General features: G+C 49.6%; 1 protein-coding gene across 1 annotated transcript in view; it reads right to left on the bottom strand.

Moving 5' to 3' along the window:
• Positions 1–2035: 2035 nt before the first annotated feature.
• Positions 2036–25101, bottom strand: part of SYT17 (synaptotagmin 17) — a 37196-nt gene continuing 14130 nt past the window's right edge. The window contains exons 6-8 of the mRNA XM_086759724.1: positions 17377–17497; positions 16160–16315; positions 2036–3231 (exon numbers count right to left, since the gene is read on the bottom strand). Coding sequence (XP_086615850.1) covers positions 3035–3231; positions 16160–16315; positions 17377–17497 — 474 coding nt within the window. The 3' untranslated portion in view covers positions 2036–3034. The remainder of the gene's footprint in view (positions 3232–16159; positions 16316–17376; positions 17498–25101) is intronic.

Genomic DNA, 25101 nt, shown 5'->3' with positions numbered 1-25101 from the left:
AGACAGTAACTCTTTCATATATTAAATTGTACTTGCACTAAATAAAACATTTTAAGAAAACTCCCCCCCCCCCTTGCAGTTCCATATATTGATCTCAAATTATATGGCTCAAAGAAAAGTCTGTTGATCTATCAGACCACTAAAAATGAAGGAATTCAAGAGCGTTAGAGACCAAGGCATGCCTTCTCCCTTCTTAACTGTGCACCAGCCCCAGATAAAGCCAGTGTAAGAAGCAATTATCAGCAAACTGTGGAACAAAACTCTTTGAGCGTATTAGTCTGCTCCCAAAGCACAGATGTTTATGCTTAAAGAGAGAGCAAAGACCCAGACCAACTTTAATCCTGTTTCTAATGACAGACCTGCAGCAGCAGCATCTCCCCGTTCCAGTGCCTGCGGGAGCACCGAGCCCCCCGCGCTGCCCCCCGAGCCGGCGGCTCCATGCCCGGCAGCAGCTGGGCACTGGCTTTGCTCCCAGTGCTGGGAAAGTACATGCACGTCGCGCACGCCGAGCAGTGCAGCTGCACTTCGGGTTACCTTCTGATGTCACAGAGCATGAGATGTGTTTTACCTGCTGGATGCAGCCCCAGGAGCACAGCCGCCTCTCCTTCACTCAGCCCCTCGGCTCCCCTCCCTCCCCGCACCGTTTGCTGATTGCCCTCCAGGTTGGGAGCTCCTCGGCGTGCTTCAATCTTGCTTTTATTGACCTTTCCTCAGGGTCTCCTCACCAGTTTTTGGCAGCGTACGTACACTGTGAAACACAGACCGCATGGCTCCAAGGACAGACGCATGAGCAAGAGTGCTTCATGTTAACTTTTCATCCCCAGTCGTTCAGCAAAGCCCATGGCAGGTCTTGGTGGATGCCTAGAGCTCGTGCTGCTGCCCACAGACCTCACATGGAAGAATATTAACGTTGATGGCAGCAGCTGCTGAAACCACAGCCCCTTGTCTGAGCCTTTTCAAGTTACGGGAAGAGGCCAGCCTCCCACAGCACATGTTTGCCCAGGACTGCCCCCGGCCCCTCTCTCCGCTGTGATTTATTGATGAGACAAACCAGAAGGAAGCCAGAGAACAGAGATTTGCTATCGACCTTGCTGCTGGCAGAGGAGGATTTTCACTTTGCAGAGGCAGGTTAGAGTTGAAACCCGCCATCCACAACAGGCTCGGAAAGAGGATCCCAGGGACAGCCCGGAGGCAACCAGTGTCCCCATCGCTTTGTGCTGCCATACGCCAGCTGTGCTGGAGGGCAGCAGGCAGCTACCTGCAGAGGTCAGTAAAAAGCAAGTGTGTTCATCAGGTGTCGACGTGCATGACCACACCAAGGGTAAGCTCCCACCTGTGTTCACCCCCAGCCAAGGCAACTGGGTGGTGGTTTGGCAACAAAGTCACTGAGGCCTTTTTTGCCATCCTCTATCCAAGGCGGTGCTATGCTCAGCCTGGGAGCAGGGTGCCTGCACTGTCCCTCTCCCCCAGCTGCTGAGAGATGGCTTCTGGATAAAGAGAGGACCCATCCGTTACACCGTGAGGCCTTCCAGCCCAACACAGATAAACACTGCTGAGGACAGAACAGATCCTTCCTTCTCCAAAATGAAGACAGGGAAAGACAATAAAGTCATGGGCCATGCCCATCTCTCTCCAGGGCGATGTCCTTCTTGGTTGATTTCTTGAACGGGCTGTAAGCAAGATAAGATTTTTATGCAGTCTCAATGTTGATAAACAGAGCAATAAAAAAATAATAATAATAAGGGGCCCACTCCTGCAAAGAGCCAAGACCCAGAGCCTGGTGCAGAGACTTTGACACATCCGACCCCCAGCACATTGGGTGTGCTCTGGATGGGAAGCAACACACTTGGCTCGCTCTCCTGACCAATCTCCATCAGCAGGTCCCCAGTTTCTCCAAAATTACTCCTAGTTCATCTGCAATGAGTAACAAGGGGGTAAATGTCAACATTTTGGCTTTCCTGGTGCCATAAACATAACTGATGGAATCCAAAACAAAGCTGAATTCTGCTAACAAGTATCACCCCAGTCTACGTGGCACAATTAAATAGAATTTTATTTTCAATAAATATACAATCTGCATCATACCAGACAGTATGCTGTGAAAAAATAAAATGTACAGAAGCAACCAACAGGACAGCTTGACCATAGCTAAGTTCACCTTGTGACCTGGAAAACTACCTGGGATAACACACACAACACAGAAAGAGCCACTGCAGTCTGTGAGAGAATTGTCTATTTTGGGTCTTCTTAATTGCAAAAGTCCCCGCAGCAGGATTCTTTTGCACAACACAGGTTTGAAAAGACATGAGCTGGCTTTCCCAGTACAAATGCTATTGGAAATGTTTACTTTGCTATATCATCACTCTATCTACTTGACGCACACAGACTGCTATCGAGAGTGGCGGGCCTCACCGCTGACGTGACATTGGATCCGTTTGACACGGGGTGCACAGCCACACGCACACGCGTGCCCTGACACACAAATGCACGCGTACGTACTAACAGGAGCTTAATTCTGATAAAACTAGTACAAGGACAAAACTGGAGTCAGAATCAATTTCACCACAGGTTCTACCGTTTAAAAAAAATATTCTAGCCTAATTACCACATTCACCAACAAGAGCACACAGGTACTTATATCTCCAAAAGGACGAGCCGTGGATTTGGACTGGAAGGACAGCGGAGGCAACTCCCCACTCTTCCACCCGCTCAGGACTTCCCGCGGCGCCTCAATGCACAGCCCACGCTGCCCGGCCATGCGCTCCGCCGCACGGGGTGCAAACAGCCGAGCGGTGCCGGGTGTGAGCAGCGAGAGGTCCAGCCGGCCGGGCCGCTGGTGGCCCCAGGGGAACGGCCAGGGCCCGGTGGGACACGGTTCGCAGAGGCCAGCATGGCCAGTTTGGTGCTGGCAGCCGCTTCAATCCAATGGAGCCACTGTGGGGTGCGTGTAGAGTGTGAGGTGGGGTGTTTCGGTGGGTGGTTTATGTTTTTTCCTTGTCTGCCTTCTTGGTCTGGCTGCTGCTAGTCCCCCACCTCATGTTACCTCCAGGGACGCGGGAGAGACGCGGTCGCACTCCTCCCGGGACCGCAAGCTGTGCCACTGCTCCACAGCCGTCCGGTGCGCGTTGAGCATCCGGCGCCAGTGGTTGGACTCAGGGGCGCCCGTCGAATACTGCCCGATCACGATCCTCCCAATGAAGTCGTTGCTGCTCTTCACATTGTGCCCGTACACTGGGGAGAGCAGAAACAGAGACGGGTCAAGGCAAAAGCATCGCTCGTCCACCCAGAGCCCTGCCCCTGGAAAGCCACATGTCCTGCCAATGTCCCTCACCCACCACGCCAGACACCGGTGCTTTTGGCAGGTAACTCAGCACCTCAAAAGTGTTAGAGGCTAAATCAGGAGTTTGGAAGGAATAAGATAAGCTGCACTACAGACTGAAATAAAATTCAAATAAACAGGACACAAATCCACAGTTATCGTGGTATTTAGCAAGAACAGGTGAAGTAGAATCATAGAACGGTTTGGGTTGGAAAGGACTTTAAAGACCACCAAATTCCAACCCCCCACCATAGGTAGGGACACCTTCCACTAGACCAGGTTGCTCAAAGCCCCATCCAACCTGGCCTTGAAGTAGAACTAGATTGTGTAAAGAAATGAAAGAAATGCCAAAACCTGCCTGGGTACAGTGAAATGATGAGAGCAGCCAAGCAGCCCACACCTGGGTAAACGAAAAAGCAGCATCTCAAACTGTCCTCCTCCAAACGCAAGCATCCGTGCACCGTCCCAGTGCCTTCCCCACCCAGAGACAGGAATCACGCCAGTACAGGCTGTCAGCGGGATGTTAACACAGAAACAATTTGCCATAATTATTGCTGCAGCTACTCATTAAAGTCCAGGAAAGCAATCGAGGGAGAGACATCAACCCAACACCATGTCCTTTGGATTAGCCCGGTCTCCTGGAACAAAAGATCACAGACAGCAGCAAACCCTAATGATGGGCCTGATCCCAGGAAAGGCTGCACGCTGCTCCGGACAGGAGCAAAAGCACTTTGTGTTCTGCAAACCGGAGCCCTGCCTCGGCTCATTAGAAAGCTGAACAAAAAGTCCATGCAAGCTGAAGCCAGAATATCCACGGGCACTGGCTGGAGTATTAAGGATTAAAATATCTCCTCAGGAAAGAGAGGGATTTTTAAGAACAAATGTCTGCAGGGGCTCCAAATCCACCCAGGCTTGTGCAGCATGAGCACGTTCAAAGGGGGAGCGCAGCCCGGCATGGGGCCGCGAGCCTGGCGTGGGGCCGAGCGCTGCCGTCGCTGCCCTGCCAGCAGCACCAGCTCTCCAGGGCTGCTGGAAACCAGTGCTGGCAGCAAAGCTTGGGATGCCGGGCAGCAGCATCACCCCACACAGCGTACAGCCCTCCAGGCAGGCAGCACCCCGAGCACAAAGCACCCGCTTTCAGCCACACATCCTCGTCAAGGCTGTGTATTTCCTATTACAACATATCCCAAGATTAATGAGTATTATTTTAACGCGCTACTCGGTATCCCTACCATCTCCATGCTCTGGTTCCTAGCCAGTGCACCAGTATGGGACCTTGCTCTGGGTGACTCAGGTGCCACCTGCCAGCACGGTCCCAACACAATGCCACAGAAGGTCACATCCCATTTTATACTTTCTGACAGCTCTGACACACAGCTTATGGGCAGAGATGCTTCTGCACATCAAATTACCTGGGGATATTTTTGGTAACAGCAAAAACCTTCAAATGTCCCAATCATTTCTCCAATAACTGCACTAAATAAATAAATAAATAAATAAATCACACAGCAACTCAGAGCATTGCAAATCTACCTTCAAACTACAGTTAAAAATGAACTGGGGGTACACCTTCCCCTTAGGAAGACCACATCTCCCCTGCTTGTTGCCATCAGTTATCTAGAGGCCATGCCATCAGCTCTCTGCGACGCACTGCCGAGGAAGTGCCCCTGTCAGGAGGTCAGGTTGGTGTTATTCGGACAGGCCACCTTTTGAGGACACAGTGAAGAATTTTAAGCCATCCACCTCCAACTAGTACACAGCTTGTCAGAGTTATTAACGAGTTTTCCTACAAGGCAATGGATCACAAGTGTAGCTAGCACGACTATGCTAAATGTCCTGCTATGGTTTATTATCCTAGTGAAAACAAATATTGTTATAAAATCACATAAAAGTACCCCCCAAACCAAATGCCTCCCTGATTTGTTATATAGGATTTTTTTCCCTTCTTTTTTCCAAGAATGAAAGAAGATGAAGCCTAATCCTACGAGACAATAGCAAGTAATTTAAACCATGAAGCCTTAAAGGCCATCAATTAATCACAGGATAAATTAACAGTGAGGAAGTACCCCAGGCATATCAACTCTTCAAAAATAAACCATGTCAGGATTGTAAAATGAGTAGGTGTGCTAACTAAGGGGACTTGTTATTCTACTGTTGACCTAAGTAATTTGAATTCTTATAAAGCATCTTACTAATCTTATCATGTCAGACAATTAGCATCTTGATGCCATTAGGGTATTAATGGCGTAATTATACAAATATTGTTGCTTCTATGGTTAACTAGTTTAGATAGCACAGAGGTAGACTTATTGCTGAAGAACGGGGAAGGCATTTTCCAAGGCCAAATGCTTATTCACGCACATACGGTAAGAGGTGGCACTAGATTTGATCCCAGGTTTACAAAATCACAGCTCCACCGCAGCAGCTTTCTCAAAAGATGAGAGGTCTTTGTGTGCCAAAAATTCGGCTTCACTCATCAGTTCACAAGCCTTTCAAACTCAAGGACATGCTTTTCTCGGAGGCTAATTGCTTTACTCCAGTCTTAAAACAGCCAGTATTTGCTGAGCAAATTTGCTGAGGGTTGAGGTGCATGGACCTGCTGCATGGACCTGTCCCAGGAGAAGGAGCTAAAGTCAGTGTTGGGAAAACAAGCCCTTTTCTGTGTCCACATTCGGGAGCACAATTTTCCCTGTTGCTGTCACTGGTTCTTCCAAGAACAACGTGGAAGGGAAAACTGTAGGAAGCCCAGGCGAGGAGCTGAAAGCAGGGGCTGGCTGTGTTGCTGGCACAACAGAGGGGCCACCAGCCTGGGGGTGGGCAGGCTCTGCCAGAGCCCCTCTGCTTTTTGCACACACGTGTGCAGCAACCCATGTACCATGGCTGCAGTCCCACTTGCAGCAAAGCCAGCTCCACACAAGCTCCTGCCTTCAGCCTCATGAGGAAAAGAACTCTGGCTCTTTCTTTCCAGCTTCTTCCACAACAGGCAGCGGTGGAGAAGCCCCTGTGGTCCAGCCTACGAGACAGCAGTTGGGCACCGAGCCACGCTCTGACGTTACAGCACAAGCAGGCCAAGCTGTATTCCCTGATGTCTGAGCATCCACTTCCAGAGTCTGAAAGGAGCTCAGAGTAGTTTTCAGATTAAATCTGCTCTTGGTCACAAAAAACAGTAACCCCATGGAGCTGCCCAGAAGCAGAAAATGAGGTAATTATCATTTGGGATTTTCAGACTGACCCAGACTCTGGTTATGGACAGGTAGGCACTGCTTTCCATTTAAGAAATCTATTTTCCTGACAGAAGCTACACACCTGATCTCATGAGCTCTTTTTCCACCGTCACAGTAATTTACACAATAGCAACATCCATTTCCAGGCCAACACAGCAAAAAGCAATTAAGGAAGCAGAGATCAAACCAATTCCTTCTGCAGCTGCTCTTTACTGAGGGATGCATTTGGAAACAGAAAGGCTTTTTTTTTTAAAAAAAAATCTCTTTATAATAGAAATGCTGAAATACAAAAGAAAATTGGGTTCACTTATGTACTTTAAAAGGGTTGAATTCTTGAGGACAAGCACTGCAATGCAAATAAAACATTTTAATGTTATATATTTATTGATGCAGCACTACTAAATGCTCCATATCAAATGGATGGAGGCCTGGGTGCTACGTGAAACTTTTCTCCAGAGTAGGTGCCCATGACCCCCTGGGACTCCCGCACAGGAAGGGTGGCTGGGTTGCACCCCCAGCTCGGCTGCCGAGCAGCTCGGCACAGCGGGTACCAGGCACCGCGCAGCCCACAGCTGCATCCCAGGGGTGCCAGGAGGTGGGATGGGACTTGGAGCTCCAACATTTGGCTCCAGGTGCAACTCCAGCCTTGGCTTTTCCTTGTCTCCTACCAACTCTGGTCATGTAGAATTGCTTTTCACTGACTGACAGTTTTGCCTGTTGCTACGTACTCCGGCACTTGCCTCTGACCCATCAGCCCAGGCACCAGATCCAGCCAAAACACCCTTTACCTTCCGCTTTATCTCTATGCTGAGACTTGCAGACTGGGTACTTACGAAGAGCATGTCTGCAAAGTAAGCATGATTTACGGCTTATGTGTAATAGTAGAATTTAAGCTGGTATTTCAAATATTAATTCACCCTTTGATTGAGCACATCAGCAGCCTAGAAATGACCAGGAAGAAGCATGAGTTCAGAAAATTTCCTTAAGCTAACTTGAAGGCCATCAGTACCACTTATATGATGGGGGACAAGGTTTACGCAGAAGCACCTTGCTCAGCTGGGGTCACAAACCCTCTGCATCTCCTGTAAACCCTCTGCCAGAGGCCCCAGCAGTTACGGCCGCACGCAGCTCACGGAGCACCTACTGCAGCCTCACCGGGAGGAACGGGCAGAGAGCTCCCAGCACACTGGAGTCAGTGGGCTCCTGCACAAATAATTTAACTCTTCTTCAGTCACCTACATCAGTTACCTGCAACGCAATTAAAATCATTTAACTCGGAGAAGAAAAATAACATGCAGGAATGGGCCTCTGTTTTTCATCTGCTTTCTTACTCAGGCTAGACATCAAGCAGAACATCTTCACCCAGTTTATACCAGTTTGCCACCAGCTTATTTGCAGCACATCACCACCCACTCTCTTGACAAATTGCCCCAAAGTTGTTTTCTTTTAAAAAAAAAAAAAAAAAAGCAATTTGTTTGCATCCTGCATATTGTAAAAAGCAATAAATAACTGAGCACCCCTCAGTGTGTTCCGACACACGATGCTGCAGCACAACACGCCAGCTGCCGCGGCCGGGGGCATTGCCCAGCACAGCAAACAGCCGCAGGAACCAGCTCCACCGTGGAAGAAACCCCCGAAGAAACAGAGGGCCCTGCCCTTTCCACTGCAGAATACAGCTATTCAACCTAAATACTAGAGAGCAAAAATCCAGCTTAATTTTCATAGCTGGTCTAGAGAAGAATATTGGGTGCCTGGGTCAATCATCAGCCATGAAAGTAATTTAAAAAACCCTACCCATTATTACACACCTGCAATTGCCGTTGCAATAGATGCATCCAGTCCGCTGCCCCCCCTGCAGCCATGCTTGCTGCCGGCTGGCCTGGGGCTGCGAGCTGCAAAACCTACACCCAGAAACCTTCATCCATCAACGTTCTGCCCCGCAGCCACATTGCACAGCGCTCCCAGATGCATCCTTGGATTACAGCCAGAGGAAAAGGGAAAAATAAGCAAAGAGGTGCCTGAGGCTGCACAGGGGAGACTGAGTGGCAGGGTTTCCCCGAGGACCCAGGTCTCACGGGACCATGGGGTCCCTCTGGCAGGAACCACAGTCCTGTTCGCACTGACCCAGCAGCACCCACTGCACTTCCCCACTTGAGCCTCAGGGCTTGGCAGAGTTAAAAAGTGCCCTATTTCACATGCTTCCACCACTCACGCAGGTGATGCTTCGTCCCCGTCCTTTGTGGTTAGGAACCAGTGCCCAGCCTTTTCTAGGCTGGCGGCTGAGCTCTGCCATCAGCGAGTGGGTCTGAGCCGTTGGGTTAAGCAGGTCTGAAAATGACTCCTGAACTGCTTGACATCAATATTAAAAAGCTGTTTAGCCCAAAGAGGGTGCTGCCAGGAGCAGGCAGCAGGCAGGACTAACGATGCGCACTGCGAAGGTCACAGGTACAGACCAAATCCTGCCCCTGGCTCCTTGAGCGTGGCCTCTAATATTTAGTAAAGAGGACAGAAAAGCACAGAGAAGATGCAGTTTCACATTTATCAATTTAATCTCCATCAGGCTGTGATGCACATGTAAAACTCACTTCCTAGCATCTCCTCCGTGAGGCTGCTCCCTGCGCTGTCTGCACCTGCCCAGCTCCGGAGGGAACTGGAACCGCTTGAGCGCATGGCCGAATCCTGGCCAGGCACAGATCCGCCACGGCTCCAGCATCCAGCTGGCAAAATGCCACCACATCAAGGAAACTCTCTTTGGAAAACCATTTCCACTCCTCGTCTTCCTGCGAGGGCAGCCCCCGTGCTCTGGCTGCGGCAGCCTGGGAAGGGGATCCCACGCTGCGCCCCAAGCCAGGCATTTGGCTAACCGGGGTCTGGCCTCAGACAGGGAGAGGAAAGTCCCATAGGAGAGAGCAGGGACCCAGGGAGCAGGGGAAACGCAAATGCACGAGTGTGAGGTCTCAGGGACAGGCAGGGATGACACCTCATGAAATCATAGAATCAGGAAGAACTGGAATAGCGCACTGGATGCATCTGCTGCAACAGAAAATTCATACTGAAAAGGAGTACCTACAGCTGGCTTTTTCCACCACTAATTCCTCTCTTTTTTTTTTTTTTAATTTTTAAATTGCATCTTAATTCTCCACACTGTGAGCCCTAGATCCAAAGAAGCACAAGAATGCCTCCATGCGTATTTATACACCTCACACGAACAGACTCCAACAGCGTCGCCGTACAGCTCCGCCGGCACGTACACGCATCTCCTCTGACGGCCACGGGGCCAGGCACAGGCATTTCATCTCCAGACACCGCTCCACCACCCCGAGTGGCTACCGCCAGTGAGATTTTTCCTCATTTGATACACAGAAAGATTATGGCCTTGTGAGACGCTTGAACAATTTCTTTCACCATGCTATGAGCCAAACAAGATGAAATGCCGAGGTCAAGAGAGGCATGACACTGCTTAAATTAATGGGCTTGGCAAAATGAGCAAGCGCTGTTGATAAGCCTGGAAAGAGGAGGGTTTGCTCCTTTCTTTAGGAGAAAAAGATTCCTCAAAAATTCCACAGAGCTCCAGAATGAGTGGCTTCTGCCATGTCTGCGATGAAGTAGGGTTCTAAATAAGTCAGTCCACTTGAAGAATCTAATTTTGCCCTCTAAGCAAGCAACAGACTGGCTCAGGAAGCGTGAGCATCTTGTTGCTCTCACCAGGATTAATAGAGTTTCACTCCTCCTTGCTAAAGCCCCTGGAGCATCTTCTCTGAGTGACCTCAAACAAGGATCGGGGCTGCAGGACCCCACTCAGCGTCTCCAACCAACCCTCACCCCCCTCTCTGCTGTCACCTGCTCCGAGCTGACAAACAGCGCCCATTGCGGGGAGCAGGGAGCCACAGACGGGGATCTGGAGGATGGAGAGCAACGCAGACCTCCCTCATCCCTGAGGAGGGGTTTCCAAGCCCACACAGCGTCCCATTGCAGGGGCTCTGCCAGGCAGGGCGCTCTCCAGGAGGAGGTCAAGCTCTCCCAGCGCCCCAAGAGCAGGAGATGGCCTCACCAGACCTGTGGCAAAGCAGCCGGGGCCGCGGCAGGCACCGGCCGGGAGCGTGCTGCTCTCCCCAGGCCCCAGCACAGACCATATGGTGTCCGGTGCATAAATACATGAAGTATTTTATAACACCAGACACAAGGACCAAATTCTAATCTAAATTAAACAGGTATAAATCCCCAGAAAATCCAGTGCTGACATCAATGTTTTTTTTCTTTTTTTTTCCCTCTTTGGCTCAGGTAGGATTACACAGGTTTAAGCACAGATTAGATTCTGCTTCTGAGCTCCAGATATACGGAATATGCAGGCAGTCCAATGCTTCAGAAACACGTTTAATCGTCAACAAGAAACAATTTTCTAGCAGCAAGTTGCCTAATTATCTGTCTGCCTAAGAGACGTTACGGTGCCCAACACGATAGCGTTTCAAACCAGAAACCACTTTTTCCTCTTGCATTCCAGCATGGGGAAAAAAAATAGTTTCATTTGCCTTATACATTAGAGGAGATTTTTTTTCCCCCATGTATGTGTGCAAAAGACAAAGTGCCTGAACATTTTTTTGTGGGAAAGAAAAAGCAATAGGAGAAATGAGAGATGAGCATCTGAAGCAGTAAGTCAAAACGTAGATGTGTAATGACCCCAAACACATTGCGGTTTCCATCCCTGCAAACAGCAACCTCAAGATGATGCTGGCATCTGAAGGTCATGCATTCACACAGGCAGGCAAATCAAAATTCGGATGTATTTCTAGAGAAGCCTGAGGACAAAACCATTATCAGCCTTCAACCTGCTCAGCTAATTGGGACATTTGGAAATCAGCCTGTTAATTTAAAAAAATACCACTGAAAAGCCTCACTACCTCTGCATCCCATTCATGGGACTTTTACAAATCTCACGCAGTGCAGGCAAGCACCAAAACATCACCTTGTCTCCAACACCTCCACCCTGAGTCTGACCACCACGCCCCTCTGCAGCACCCACGGAAACCAGGGATGCAGGTGTGCAAAGTCTCACTGTTCAACCGGAGTTCCCTCAGAAACTCAAACACTTACAAAAACAAATCTAAAAAATGATGACAAAGCAGGTTTTCACTCTGCATTTGCATGGACGGTACCCAGAGCCCCAAAACGATTTTTCCTTCTTTGGGGACCCTACTTGCTTCACAAGCCCTAAAGCTCCTGTCACCTAAACACGTACGCGAGCTTATTTAGATGGAGAAAGGCACAATCTCCACGGGACCTTGGGGAGATATATACTCCCTAACTGTGAGCGCTGAAGGTTGTATTTTTCATGGTAAGTGATCAAAGGATGTTAACAAGTCGCCAAGATGCAGTTTGCCCTGGAGCGCCAGTGTTTTTTATTGGGCCATCTGGGCTTTACTGCAACGCAAACAGCATTACCCACGATTGTTATTAACAACATTATAATCATTAACAGAATACCACAGTGCTTGGATTTCAGGTGGCATCTCACCTCCTGCTGCACAGCCAGGCTTCCCAAAGGCTAGGCTGGGATTCAGAGGACAGCCTGCCTGAAATCCATCAGCAGGGAGAGCGCGGTGCCTCTGGGTGCTCCGCATCCAGCCCTCCCGAGCGCAGAGGCTGCAGTCGCACCTCAAATATCCTTTTTTCTGCCTGAACATGACCTCCAGCAGCAGCTGCCAGCCCTGCTGCTGGGGCCAAACTCTACCTTCCCCTTACCAGGGGACAAAGAATCATTAACACTGCTGTTCACAGGTACATGTGGTTAGAAAAACAGACTGTCCTTTAAAGACTGCCCCATTTCTCTGCAAGAGGTGAACCCATGACTCGCGTGCACTCAAGCAGAAGATGGCACACGGGGGATGTGCGTCAAGTTGCCAAAAAACAAAAAGTGGGAAAAAGAACCACCCAAAAATATGCATTTATGTTACAGTATGTATAGAGATGCTCATTATCCAGACCAAGTGTTTGATGGAGTAGACAAGAATCAAACATCTCCACTAGCTGTTGCCTCACTCAGCATCTTTTTTTCTGTCAGGACATGAGACATGTTATGAGCATCAGTCACCTTCCTGGTTTTCACCCCTGTTGGTGAGAAGCTGTGAACAGACGACACTTGCAGCAGCAGTCCTGACCCCGGATGTCTCCTCCTGGAGAGGACATCTCCACCTGAGCTCATCCCACCTCATTTCAGGCACTAAACTGGGACATGTGAGTTAGTGACAGCTCCAGTAAGCATCTGAGGCAGGAGTGGAGGGAAAGGCAGAAAGAAGGTTGTACAAGGTGTCCGGCACCAATGTGGGAGGAGAAGCATTTTGGTCTGTAAACGCCAGTAATTTACAGTGTTGAATCCTAGTCTGCCTAAGGGCAAGGAAAGATCCAAGAACCACCCTAAACCCCTCCAAATCTTGGCTAATGCAGAATTCACCCTGCACACCCCGTCTCGGAGGCGCCCACTGCCCATCTCCTAGTTCGGCTGCACCTCAGCCCTATGTTCGGTCCAAAGTCCAGAGCACCACCAGGAGAGCAGGGAGCAGAGCGATGCTTTACAGAAAACCATCCATCCACATTTGCACACACAGTCCTTGCTAAAGCCACAGCAAAACGCTGCATAAATTCTTACTACGGTGCACTAAACCCAGGCAGCTTGATTCACGCACGAGAAAAACACACACGGGAAAAAGTTCATTTGTCTTTGTCTAGATAGTGCTTCGCTTCGCAGCTACGGAGGGAGGCAAGAGCCCCGGCTGACAGGGACTGGCACGGCTCCACTCCTCTCCAGTGAAGCCAAGCCAATGTAAAGACAGCTGCAGACTGGGTCCAAAACATGAAGCTACAAAAAAAGGCTCCCTTAAATTATTGAAGATATACTCACTTCTGGCTGCCATGACTGCTTTTACAGCTCTCCATTCAAAGCATCATCAGCCACCCTTCAAGCAGGATTATTTTCCTTTTCAATTGGACTTTGACTCAACAGCAAATTTAATTAACTGACCTAATGGACTAGAGCTGTGGATTGAAAAAAATAAGAAATGAAAAACAACTCCTGCAAAACAGACAACAAAAAGAACCACGCTTGCAGCCAAAAAAACCACACCAACGGAAAAAAAAAAAAAGTAGAGAAAAAAAATGGAGCTTATGTTCCTGCTTTGTAGAGATGCAAAATAATGAAGAGATCTGAGCTGTGCTCCTCACACTGCGAGGTATGGCTCCTCCACAATGGCAACCATTTGCTCTTTACTGTCTTTTAACAGAAGATCCCAAAGGCCTTTACAGGCTTTCCAGTCGCGCAATACCCTAACATGCCAAGGCGATGGCTATGTGGGGAATGCCACTGTCCGTAGGACTCCAGCCAAGCTGCACGTGATACTCATTTTATTGAAATCTCACAGCTGCACACAAGAAGAAATTGGTGCTGCACTCCCTGGTGGGGACAAACTTCCACCAACACCTGGAGCATCTCCATCACTTATGTGAACACTGAACATGGCTCAGCATCTTCACCACCACCACATCCCCTGCACCACCTCAGCCCCATGACACCATGGATGCCTGTGCAGGAGTTCTCATGCAAAGGTCCTCGCAATGAGGAGGGCTCTTGGCTCCTCCAATGGTCTTGGCTCCTCCAACAATGGGAGGCGGTGCAGGCACTGAGCCACAGAAGACTACACACAACAATGTGACCAACACCTCTGGCTCCAGCTATATACTGGCTACACAAACCACATATCCCAAACAACAGAGCCCTGACCACAGCAAAAGCAGCAAGCCCAACAACGCCCACAGCAGAGCCATTCCCAAGCCACGCGTCACCCTTCTGTCCGAGAGCGGCCACAAGAACCCGGCCCTGCTGCTCCTCCGAAAAGCTCCACACACTCCTCCCCAACTTTGGAGCTGCTGGTGACATTTCTGGCCTGGGATTACTTATTGCAACGTTCAAAGCAAGCAACACGTCACTTAGAAAGTGAAGCACTAATTAAAAGGCATGCCACTGAAATCCAACTGCATCACATACCATTATAAATCAGCTAACTTCCCATTGACTTATTCGGGAATACAGCCATTTGCATGGGAAAAAATAACCAGGCATCCACTCACTAACACTAACTTCAGCAGCCACAGCGAGGAGGAGCATGCTCCCCTCACCCTTCTGACTGCACAGAGCTGCTGCTGTTTGCCTTCTCTTCTTCTCTTAGGAAAAGGGGAAAACAAAGAAGACTATTTCATGCCCGTCACAAGATGGAAGCTTCCAAGAACAAATTCATCATTGCACATGCAAGGTACAGTCAGGGTGACACGCATGCAAAGCGGTGATTAATTGTAGACTTTTTGCTGAGGAAATTTCTGAGCATGAAGGGCAAAATTTAAATTGCTGATCAGCATCACTTTTGTTACAACATGTTTGGAAACAAACTAATGGGTTGGAATTAGGCTCCTTGTACCAGCTTTGACACCTGTATCTGCCATGTAAGAAATAAAACTTAAAAATACTTCAAAATAGGTTCTTTCAGATGCAGATTCCTTTCTCTTCATCGAAACACGGTGAGTAATGGGTGGAAAGTTGCAAAAAAAAAAAATGTGTTTGTGAAGCACGGGAGCCCAGCGTGCCAGGAGAGCGTGGGTCCCACTGCCCAGCCCCTCTGCCTCTCCAGAGGGCAGGAAGGAGCTATGGCATGGGAGGGAAGCCCACCACCTCCTAGGGGTCCCTGCAGCTGTGCCCAAGACCTCCATGCTGCGGAACAGCAGGAGAGACCACCGGCCACAGCGGGTCCACAGCCTCAGTTCAGCCCCAACGCTGCCCAGCCTGCAGGCAAAAGCACAGCCAAGGACTCATCCCTGCACCCTGCTACTCCTGCTCCGAGCATCATGCCCAATTGCCAATTCCTACTGACTGTTTTCATGCCTAGAGGACAAGAACAGGAGATTCAGAAATTGTTTAGAAACAAGAATTCCTTTCCCAGTTGAACATCTCCAGCGCTGACAAAGCCCTCAAGTGCAATCAGCTCTGGGACTCCTCCTGGCCCACAGCCTGCGTGGTTTGTGTCTTGCTACCTCGGCCATGCCACGCAGGGCTTGGTGTCGAGCCCCAGCCCTTTAAAATAAAGGCATGAACTAATTTGCTTACAGAACAGGAGATGTCAGTGTCAAACACCTATAGCTCCATCATCTCACCAGCAAATTGTGTCAACAACCAGAAGTTATCTTTGTCAGTGTTTGCGCTCTGGGATCGTTCAACACTTCCCTCTCACTCTTCTAATTTTTGACTTAATGTCCAAGTTGGTTGCTGCTGAGAAGTGCAATTAATGCCTCCTCCTCTGCACAAAAGCGTTCCCAATGGCACCAATTAAGCACAGGACTGATGAGGCATGCTCCCAGCCAGCTCCAGCCATCAGGTGGCAATGCTGGGAACAGCTTCTGCAGAGGACAGAGTGCTAATGAAGCTTTTCTGGAGACCCCAGCAATGGTCACCCCTTGCAAGGTGGCTACTGGGACAGACACCGTCCTGCACAGGCTCATCTGCACCCCCACAACTGCTTCTTTGCTCACCTCGGAGGCAACCACGACTGTGCCAAGTCAGTAACGCCACCACATTTACCTGTGAACACTAGGCTGGCGTTCTCCAGTTCTTCCTGCGGAACCTTGAAGCTGAAGGACTCATTGTAGAATGGATCTATTGTCCCACGCATGCAGGAGGTCTTCTTGGTTTTTGTTAATTTTAATCCATGAACAAGCTGAATCTTCACAAAGGGATCTGACAAAAAAACAAAAAACACAGGCTCTGTGTGACGGGTGTCATGAGTCAGTACCCCGGTTCGTGAAGGCTGTGGGGATGGACCACGCTGGAAAATGGCATTTGGAAATGACTGGGACTGGGACTTGTACTACCTCGCCGCTCCCACGGATTTGCAGTGGAGACCAAAGTCAGGCAGCTGGGTTAAAAAACGCTCCCTGCCAAAACCACAATTAATGACAGCCTCGATAGAGGCCAAGCATACTGTTCTTTTCGGGAAATGCCAATATTCTGGCAGCACTAGTGGCTGGAGCAGGAAATATGGGAAAAACACCTGAGGACATAAGCAATTGGGGGTAATGACTTTAAAACTGAAGGAAGCAGATTCAGACTTGATATAAGGAAAAAAATCTTTACACTGAGGGTGGTAGAACAGTGGCACAGGCTGCCCAGAGAGGTGGTGGATGCCCCATCCCTGGGAACATTCAAGGCTGGGTTGGACGGGGCTCTGAGCAACCTGATCCCGTTGGAGATGTCCCTGCTCCTTGCAGGGGGATTGGACTGGATGGGCTTTAAAGGTCCCTTCCAACCCAAACCATTCTGTGATTCTATGAATTACCAGCCAGCGTGCTCAGAAACAGCAGGGAGCAATGCGCGGACACTGGAAAAACCTCACTCCATCCACAGAGCAGCTAGATATCACAAATGAAACCACTGCGACATCAACACTCAGGCAGCACCGCAGCAGCGGCAACACAGCACAGCCAGGAACGGGCTGCCTTACAGAACACAACATGGGGTAATTCAGAGCTCCTGGTTCTGCACTTCACCCTGGTTCAGAGATTTTTATTTTAAACATGGCAAAGGTATTTGCACCCTCCCTTTTATCTCAGGGTAGGCGTTCCCAACACTTTCGTTATTGTTGGCTACGTATACAAAATGACAATCCAGAGCCATGTGTTAACAGAACTGAGCATCCAAACCCTCCTGGGTCCCTCACAAATTGCAGCCTCACCACTGATCTGCTCTAAAAGCACACATAATCTGTGCATGAGTAATGTGAGAAACGCACTGCCCTTTACCTGAACCTTGGCTCATGTCTGTCTGAAGAAGCTGTTTTGCTCTAATGATGTCCACGTTCAGCCTTCCCGCACTGGGTAGGTAGTTCAGTGACAACAGCAGCTCGCCCAGCTCCACTTCGTTCTGCAGGGAAAAGGAAACATGGGAATTCAGAAGAGAGCTCAGAGGGGAACGGAGGAGCAGGAAGAGAAATTAAATAAATCCCATTTGTCTAAGTGCCTGAAAAATAAACTTTAGTCACACTCTAAACAGCAACCAAGAACCATCCAGTGGTACCCCATGCTGAGCAGGAACAAGAAAGAACACCATCCCAGGTGAAGATCGCTCTTTAATCACTGATCCGCACTGGCTTTTCGGCAGTCACACAAAGAGGGCCTATGAGGAGGAACGACGACAAGGTCAGCAGTTCCTGCCTGCTCCATTTCGAACGGTTCCAGCTGGTTCTGATCTCACCAACCTCACATCCTTATTAACCTACAAACACGGACTCACTGGAGAAGACATCCTCTCTCCTCCTCAGCCCCCAAGGGCCACAGCAGCCACTCGGGAAGTTCTGGCATGGAATGGTTAATGCACCCCCGGGCCACAGAAAGGCAATCCAGAGGAGACAGAGACCATGGCACCGTTCAACTGTGCCCTTGCTGTTCATCAGGCTGCACCACAGCCATAGCTTCACGTCAGTACAGCTGTTCAGCCATTACTTCTTTTCCTTTTACTTAATGATGCTTAAAACTAGAAATTAAAAAAAATAAGAGCTGGAGAAATGACATCACTGCTGCTCAGACGTGACAGCTTAAAATAACCTCTCCCCCTTGGCACGACCTGGCTCCGAGATGCTGTTATTCTCAGATGCAAAATACACACAGCGAAAGAACTCTGGGGACTGAAAACACCCCAGCCAGCCCGGGCATGGCACCCATCACCTGCCTCGCCCCGGGCCCGTGGAGGGGCACAGCCAGCTCTGCAAATAGCCAAAGAGCTCAAAACCAAGCCTAGACCAAGTCACAACCCACTCCCAAAAGGAAAATGAGCTGCAGTGGCACTGTAATAATAACAAAAGGCTTAAATATCTTTACTGATGCCCCAAATATTAGATTACAGAAATCAGAGACCAAAGGACTGGGTAGACAATAAAGAAAAAAAGCTCTGAGATGCGGTCACAGCCTGAATTGACCCAAAGAACCAGGGTCACCAGCAGACAGGCCAGCGCACCTGGCACCCATCCCCAGCAAAGCTGCTAACGGCTCTGGGGAAACTGAGGCTGGGACTGCCGGGAAACACAACCAGCTCACAAATATTCACCTGCAAATGGAAACGCACCATTTCTACCAAGCGCAGATGAACAAGAGGGCTCAGACTGACCCTGAGGAGGAACTCAGTGAAAAGCCCCATCCCTCTGCCAGGCGGCACAGCACCTCAGCACAGACCGGCTCCCGCTAACGGCAGGCCACTCGGCCTCTCGCCTAAGGAACCAAGTGCCAAAACTGATGTCAGGTAACGACATCAGAAGTTTTCCCCGAAGCACTTTGTCTCCTCTCCTGTTCCGACTACTCCTGGCTACGGCAGTGGGACGTGCACGGCATGCAGGAGCAGGTGGCAGGCTGAGGAAGTCCTTCACCTCCAATGCTATATAATACAATTCAGTTTAATTCAATAGCCTTTTTTTGGCTTTCCGTGGAAAATATGGCAATAGGCTGCTCGATTTCACATCAAAGGTCTCTGTGTTTCAGGAGCCACCAAAGCAACTCATGTGTCCAACCCCACGTATTAAATGAGCAAAGGACACAGGAAACACCATGCAGGGAGCAGGGTGAGGGCTGCACGTACAGCAGCAGCCTGACTCAGCCCCTGGGCGAAAAGCGTCTATCTGCACCACAGATCTTAAGGCAAACCCACGTGTCCTCGTCCCACGCTCCGCTGCCCCAGGAGCCAGCGCCAGAGGCAACGCAGCAGCATTGGCCCCCAGCTGGCCCACCTTCTGCCTGACCTTCCCCACAGCCCCTCTCTCACATGAGAAAAAGCACCTGACTTCTTACCCCAAACTCTTTTTGTCGCAGCATCTCTTTCAACATATCCGGTTGCTACAGTACTTCTGCTTTACCAAGACAGCACCCTCTTCCATCACCCTCTGTCAACTCCCACATCAGTATTTTAAATTCTTTCCATCAGAAAGCCATTCCCAGCACAAACCTGATGCAATACGCACGCGTCGCTCAAGACTCTAGCGAGGTCAGACTATACCTACCAACACCACTGTTGGTGGTGCCCAATGTTTGCACAAGGTAAGCATCTAAGAGAGACTCACATTCAACGTGATTTAAATGACCAACACTATCATCTTTGGTTTGATTTGCCCCAAAACTGCTCGCCTCCTGTAACAACCTGAGGACACATTTATCATCGAGAACAGTCAGCGAGTTGTAAATCTGTCACTGTTGCAGTAATGAAGAACGGCAGCGCCCACAATGCCCCCACAACAGGATCCACCTGAGGTAACCCTCAACCCCAGCTCATTTGTTAGAACATACCAACAACGTTTTTAACACATCCAGTCTTACTTCCAACTAGCATTCACCGCTGCGTTGGGTTCCACGCAGGCTTTAATTCCTAGAAATTCAGGTACATTTGGACAGTGCAAATTAGGAAACTAATTAGTGATGCTATTACCTGCTGGGAAGAGACAAACAGCTCAGGCTGCAAATACCAAACCCCCGGCACAGTCAGCAGGCAGGCTGGCACCGGGCAGGGACGTAGGGCCTTTCGAGTCACCTAGAGCTCAGAGTGCTGAAAATGTGCACTGAGATTTGGAGTGACCACTTCCGGATCCATCCACTGGTGGAACCTGTTGATCTTATCCAAGACCTGCAGGAACCAAGAGGCTTCCCTGGGTCTGGACAGTCAGGAAGGAGCGGGAAAGCTCAGCAAGGAGACGCACATCTCCACACTTACATTTACATTTCTGCTCTGTTTTTTTAAAAATTGCCCCGCATTGTACACCCGCAGAACTGGATAGGGTACGTACCAGCCACTGATGCACAGGCAAAACCAGGCTTCTACCCTGACCCACACCCTCCCAGCACTGCGCCCCGTATCCCCGCGGAAGTTCAAAGGAGCCACTCTAACACAACCATGACGCTGCTGCCTAACCCACGAGCCTTCGACGGGTACAGGTAAAGCCAAATCCCTGATTTTCCATCGGACCAGACCTAACAGGGATATTGACACCTCCAGAAAAAATATTTTTTACTATCTAGGCTTAAATTTGAGTAAGGTGAGATACAAAATCCATGATCCACTGGAGTCAGAAGACAGACTACCACCAGCTTTAACGAGTCTCAAATCAGGCCTAATTTCCCAAATCTCAATAGCACCTTCTGTCCCATAACGCTTTTCAAGCCTGCCCAGGTTTCTGTTAATTACTGGAAGGGAAGGAACATGCAATCCAACGCAGAGAGGCCACGGCAGGATGGGTCTGCTCAAAGCCAGCAGGAGAGCAGCAGCCGGGTTGTAGGCAGAGCAGCAGCAGCGTCTGCAGCGATAACAAAAGGTGTGCTCAGAAGGAAACCCACATCCCCAGAGAGCTCCCCTCCCGTACCAGTGACTCAGCCTTTTCACGGCACTTAAGCAGTGAACTGTCTTTGATCTTATAAATGCGTTGTTGCTAGCTTAGCCACAAGGATCTAGGAAACATGCTTCAAATCCTGCCACAGTGCCCGAGGGTACGTCAAGCACTCGAGAAATCACACCAGCAGCCAGCAGCCGCCATGCCTTTCTCCCTGGCACGTCGGGCTGGCGCCGCCGCCACTGTGCCGTGCCGCACCACGCTCGCTAGCTTTCTCCTGCTCTTTGGTCACTTGGTTGGACTGTAGTTCCCCACACTCTCCCCAGGAAGCTTACACCACAGTGAACCTTTGCTGACGTGAAAGTCTCATTAATAAGGCACGTTAGTGTCAGTTCGTGTCAGAGATTAAGATGGGGATGCGGAGAGAGCTGCGGCTTAACGGACTCACTGGCTCAGCAGGCAAAACTGAGATAACCAGGGAGCACAGGGCGGTCCGCTGTGAGACGGAGAAACAGGACCCTTCCCGTAACAGGTCAGGCAGGACTCAGCTGAGGGTGGGACGAGCAGCCGCAGAGGTATGGGGTGCCTCGGGGGCCACAGGAGCTGCCCAGGGCGCTCCTCCAGCCCAGGGGCCCGCTGAGCTCACCTGCACCCTGGAAATGCTCTGGGTTGCTGTAACCACTGACCGCCAGGCCCATCGCCTTGTTTGTGGGCATCTTTACCAGCAAGGGTGTTAAGACTCGTCTTGCTGGGCGACTGCAGGCTCAGAAGCACACCTCTTGCTCTGTCACACTGGAGTCTCCCCAAACCTCAGACACACAGGAGCTGAGCAGAGGAGAGGGATGCTTATGCATGAGAGGTGTCATCAGCACACTGCCCACCGCAGGGAAAGGAAGTACCTGAATTTTACTTTTCCTAGGTCTCTTCATCAGGAAAATAAGATGCTGTTGGTTTTGCCTTGAATATTTTGCTCACAGAACACAGTGTGCAGAGGTGCCCCTCAGGCACCGCTGTGCAAAGGCATCGTTTTAGCTGCAGTTATTATGCTGATGACGCGCTGATTCGTGCCAAGATCCCAGATGACCCTGGAAAAGCAATTTCCTGTTTGATGAGGTGCTGGAGTGACACCGAGTCCGGGATGTCTGAGGCCCTCCTGAAGCTCTGATTAACGGTTCGCTCCTGGCTGTCCCTCTCTGCAGCTGTAGCACACAGCCAGTCCTTGGGGTTGCAGCCTTGGGCTCACCTGTGATCCAGACCCTTCTGCAGTTACCCTTTGGGTTGAACTAGACACACAGAAGTCTTTTTTTTTTCCTTTTCTGTTATCTCTGAAACACAAAGAGGCTACCTCAAGGGAAGGGTTTTTTTTTTAATGAATGCCATTTGCACATCTTGTTTGGATCAGGGCAATTCTTTCCTCACAGCCCCTCCAGACTGCTGTGCATTGCTGCAACACCAGCACAATTCTGCAGCTGAAACCCTCCCCGGTTCCCGACGGGAACCAGAGCACATTACATCAGCACAGACATCTATGCAATGCTCCTAATGAAGTTTCAGATTGATTTTCCTCCTCAAGGTTATCTGCGATGGTACCTCCAGGCACATTAGAAAACTGACGGTTTAGAACAGTTTGCTCTAACAGGCTTTCTACAGCATCCTGTGACACACAGCAAGCATTTCAGGAAGGGCGAGCTATCAAGGGCCAGGACCTGAAAAAAAAAAATGTGCTTACCAATGGATAAGAACAGTGCTACCTATGTAACAGATGCTGAGTAGATGTATGATGAAAAGAATCACAAAATTCCTTCTAAAGTTCTCCCTGGCTTTGCACCAGTTTAGACAGCCATGAGAAAGCCTCTCCTGTGCGAAGACCTTTGGGAAGAAGATTTCCTATGGAGAGGTCCTGCCCATGACCCCACCAACCCCTCCTCTGGCCTCCTCCTCAGCAAAACACACCCCACAGCATCGCTGTCCTCCGCAGAAAGGGCAAGGAGTGAACAGCACAGAAGGGAAGGGATGAGGTGACTGTGATGACAGCTGGAAGCAGAAGGAACAGGTAAGGATAAAGAAGAGAAAATGATCAAGAAGAACTTCTCAGAGCTGGAGCTTTAAAGACCGGAAAAGAAAAGGGAGGGAAAAACCCACTGAAATGGATCTGGGGAAAAAATAAAGATATAGAGTGAAAGAAAGATGATAGACTGTCATAAGCCAAAATACGACAAGCAACCACAGGTTAAGAGCCAAAAATGTTGTCATCACGACGGAAAAGCCCCAATCACAGCATCCCGTCAGTTTCCTCAGCTCCAATGACCTGCAGGGTGGTGGCATCCTGCCCCCAGCCAAGCTTTGCCCAGGGCATCGCTCCCGCCGGACACAGGTGAATTGCCAGGTTGATTTTAACATCCTGTTAACGAGCGAGCACAGCCTCACATAACCACGCCACATTCATCATCAGTGATTCTGCATCATTGCTTCAATTAAGCAGCAGCTAAGCTTTTGGACAGCTAAAAAAAAAAAAAAAAAAAAGTAGAAAAGGAAAAAGGTCTGACAACATTCACTTTCGTATCTAACTTCCCATGACCGTGTCATGAACACAGACCCCCCTTCCTTACTGACGCACACAGCCTTCACCCAACTGCTGTGGGAACTCTCTGAACCAGGTCTCTGCCTGCCCAATGCTTTATCCCCGTACGAGACGGGTGCTGGCACTATTTTCAGTAATAGACTGTGCTCCCAAACACAAGGCATCACCCGCATTCCCCAAGGATGGCACCTTCTCAGGGCTGCAATGGATAAGCCAAGGAAAAGGGTGCCAAGAACAAACGTGGTACACGTGCAACTGGAGGCCGCTAAGCCGCATGCCACAACCACCTGGCTGCACGGCAGAACTCAACGGAGCAGCCAAGGGGAATGCTCCAAAATGAGTCACTACCTGAATTTCAAATTCCCTTCTCCCTTTTCCTTCCCAACCAAGGCACAGTAAGAACACCACTGCAGTACTTGTTCTAGGCTTACCCCGAGTTGGGAACCAAAAACTGCAGAGAGCAGCCATAGCAAAGCCACTCCATTTGTGGAGCACATACTATTTTGAACGTAAAAAGCTGACCGCTCCTTAAATGACTGTCATTCCAGTGCACTCATAGTACAAAGTTAAAAAAAGCACGTCCAATACATACTCCCTCTACTACAAAAAATGGCTTAATTTGAGGGGAGAAGGAATTTTTATGCTGTTTGCCCACCACAACCAAATTCCCTTTTGCAGAATGATCTCCGAGCTCTCATTACTGCTGGTCTGAAAAAATTTATTCCTACCCACTCAAATCTGCCAAGAGAGAAATGAATCATATGTCAATAAAACTTGGGGTCCTGAACATGTGTTTCAGGATTAATCTTAACGGCGAAATGTGCGAATGTGAGCCCAGCTACAGCAAGGCCTGCCAACTTTACTCACGGTAATTAAGCAAAGTCACACATGTTTAGGGGGATATTTAAGGAGCGCAGAGCGTTCCTACGGGGGCTGGACTCAAGAGCTACTCCACAAGCAGCTACTGCGCTTTAGAAACACATTAATTACCCGGCAAGAAAAAGCCTCCCAGAACTACCAAGGATGAAGAATTTGGCAACACCTGCACTGACATTTCTACACAGAGTAAGTCCTTCTGCTTGGCTGCTGGCTCTGATGACACGGACTCGTTCCCCCTAAGCGCTCAATGCATGATCCAAACCAAAAAGGCACTTAGTACAGGTACAGTCTTTGGCCGGAAGTTTAGCATCAAGAGGTTTCTTGTACTGATTCCTCAAGGCTGAGAGGACAGCATGCTCCTCACTCATATTCGCGTTCTCTGACGACCCATTCTTAACATAATGAGCACCACAATGCTGCACAGCCCCACTAGTTACACCCAAGGCAAGTTCTCAGGTAACAAGCAACTCCATGAGGTGGTAAAGAAGATATTTTGCTATTAATGAGGATGGGCTTTCGCTCACTGAGGAGCCATATGTCCCATGCACAGGCCTACGGAGCTTATCCTTGTCCAGCTCACAATGGAGTCAACGGAGCTGTTGGCTGCAGAAGCTGGACCAAGCCTCAGCCTGGGAGAAACCCACCCGTCCCTGCTGACACCACAGGCACCAAAAGATTGCTGGTGTTCCAGTTTTTTTTAGCAGG

The sequence above is a fragment of the Chlamydotis macqueenii genome, chromosome 15, assembly GCF_036417535.1.
Source record: "Chlamydotis macqueenii isolate bChlMac1 chromosome 15, bChlMac1.mat, whole genome shotgun sequence".
Classification (NCBI taxonomy): Eukaryota; Metazoa; Chordata; class Aves; order Otidiformes; family Otididae; genus Chlamydotis; species Chlamydotis macqueenii.
Note: the sequence above shows the minus strand (reverse complement) of the source record. Positions and strands in the feature narration are given on the sequence as shown.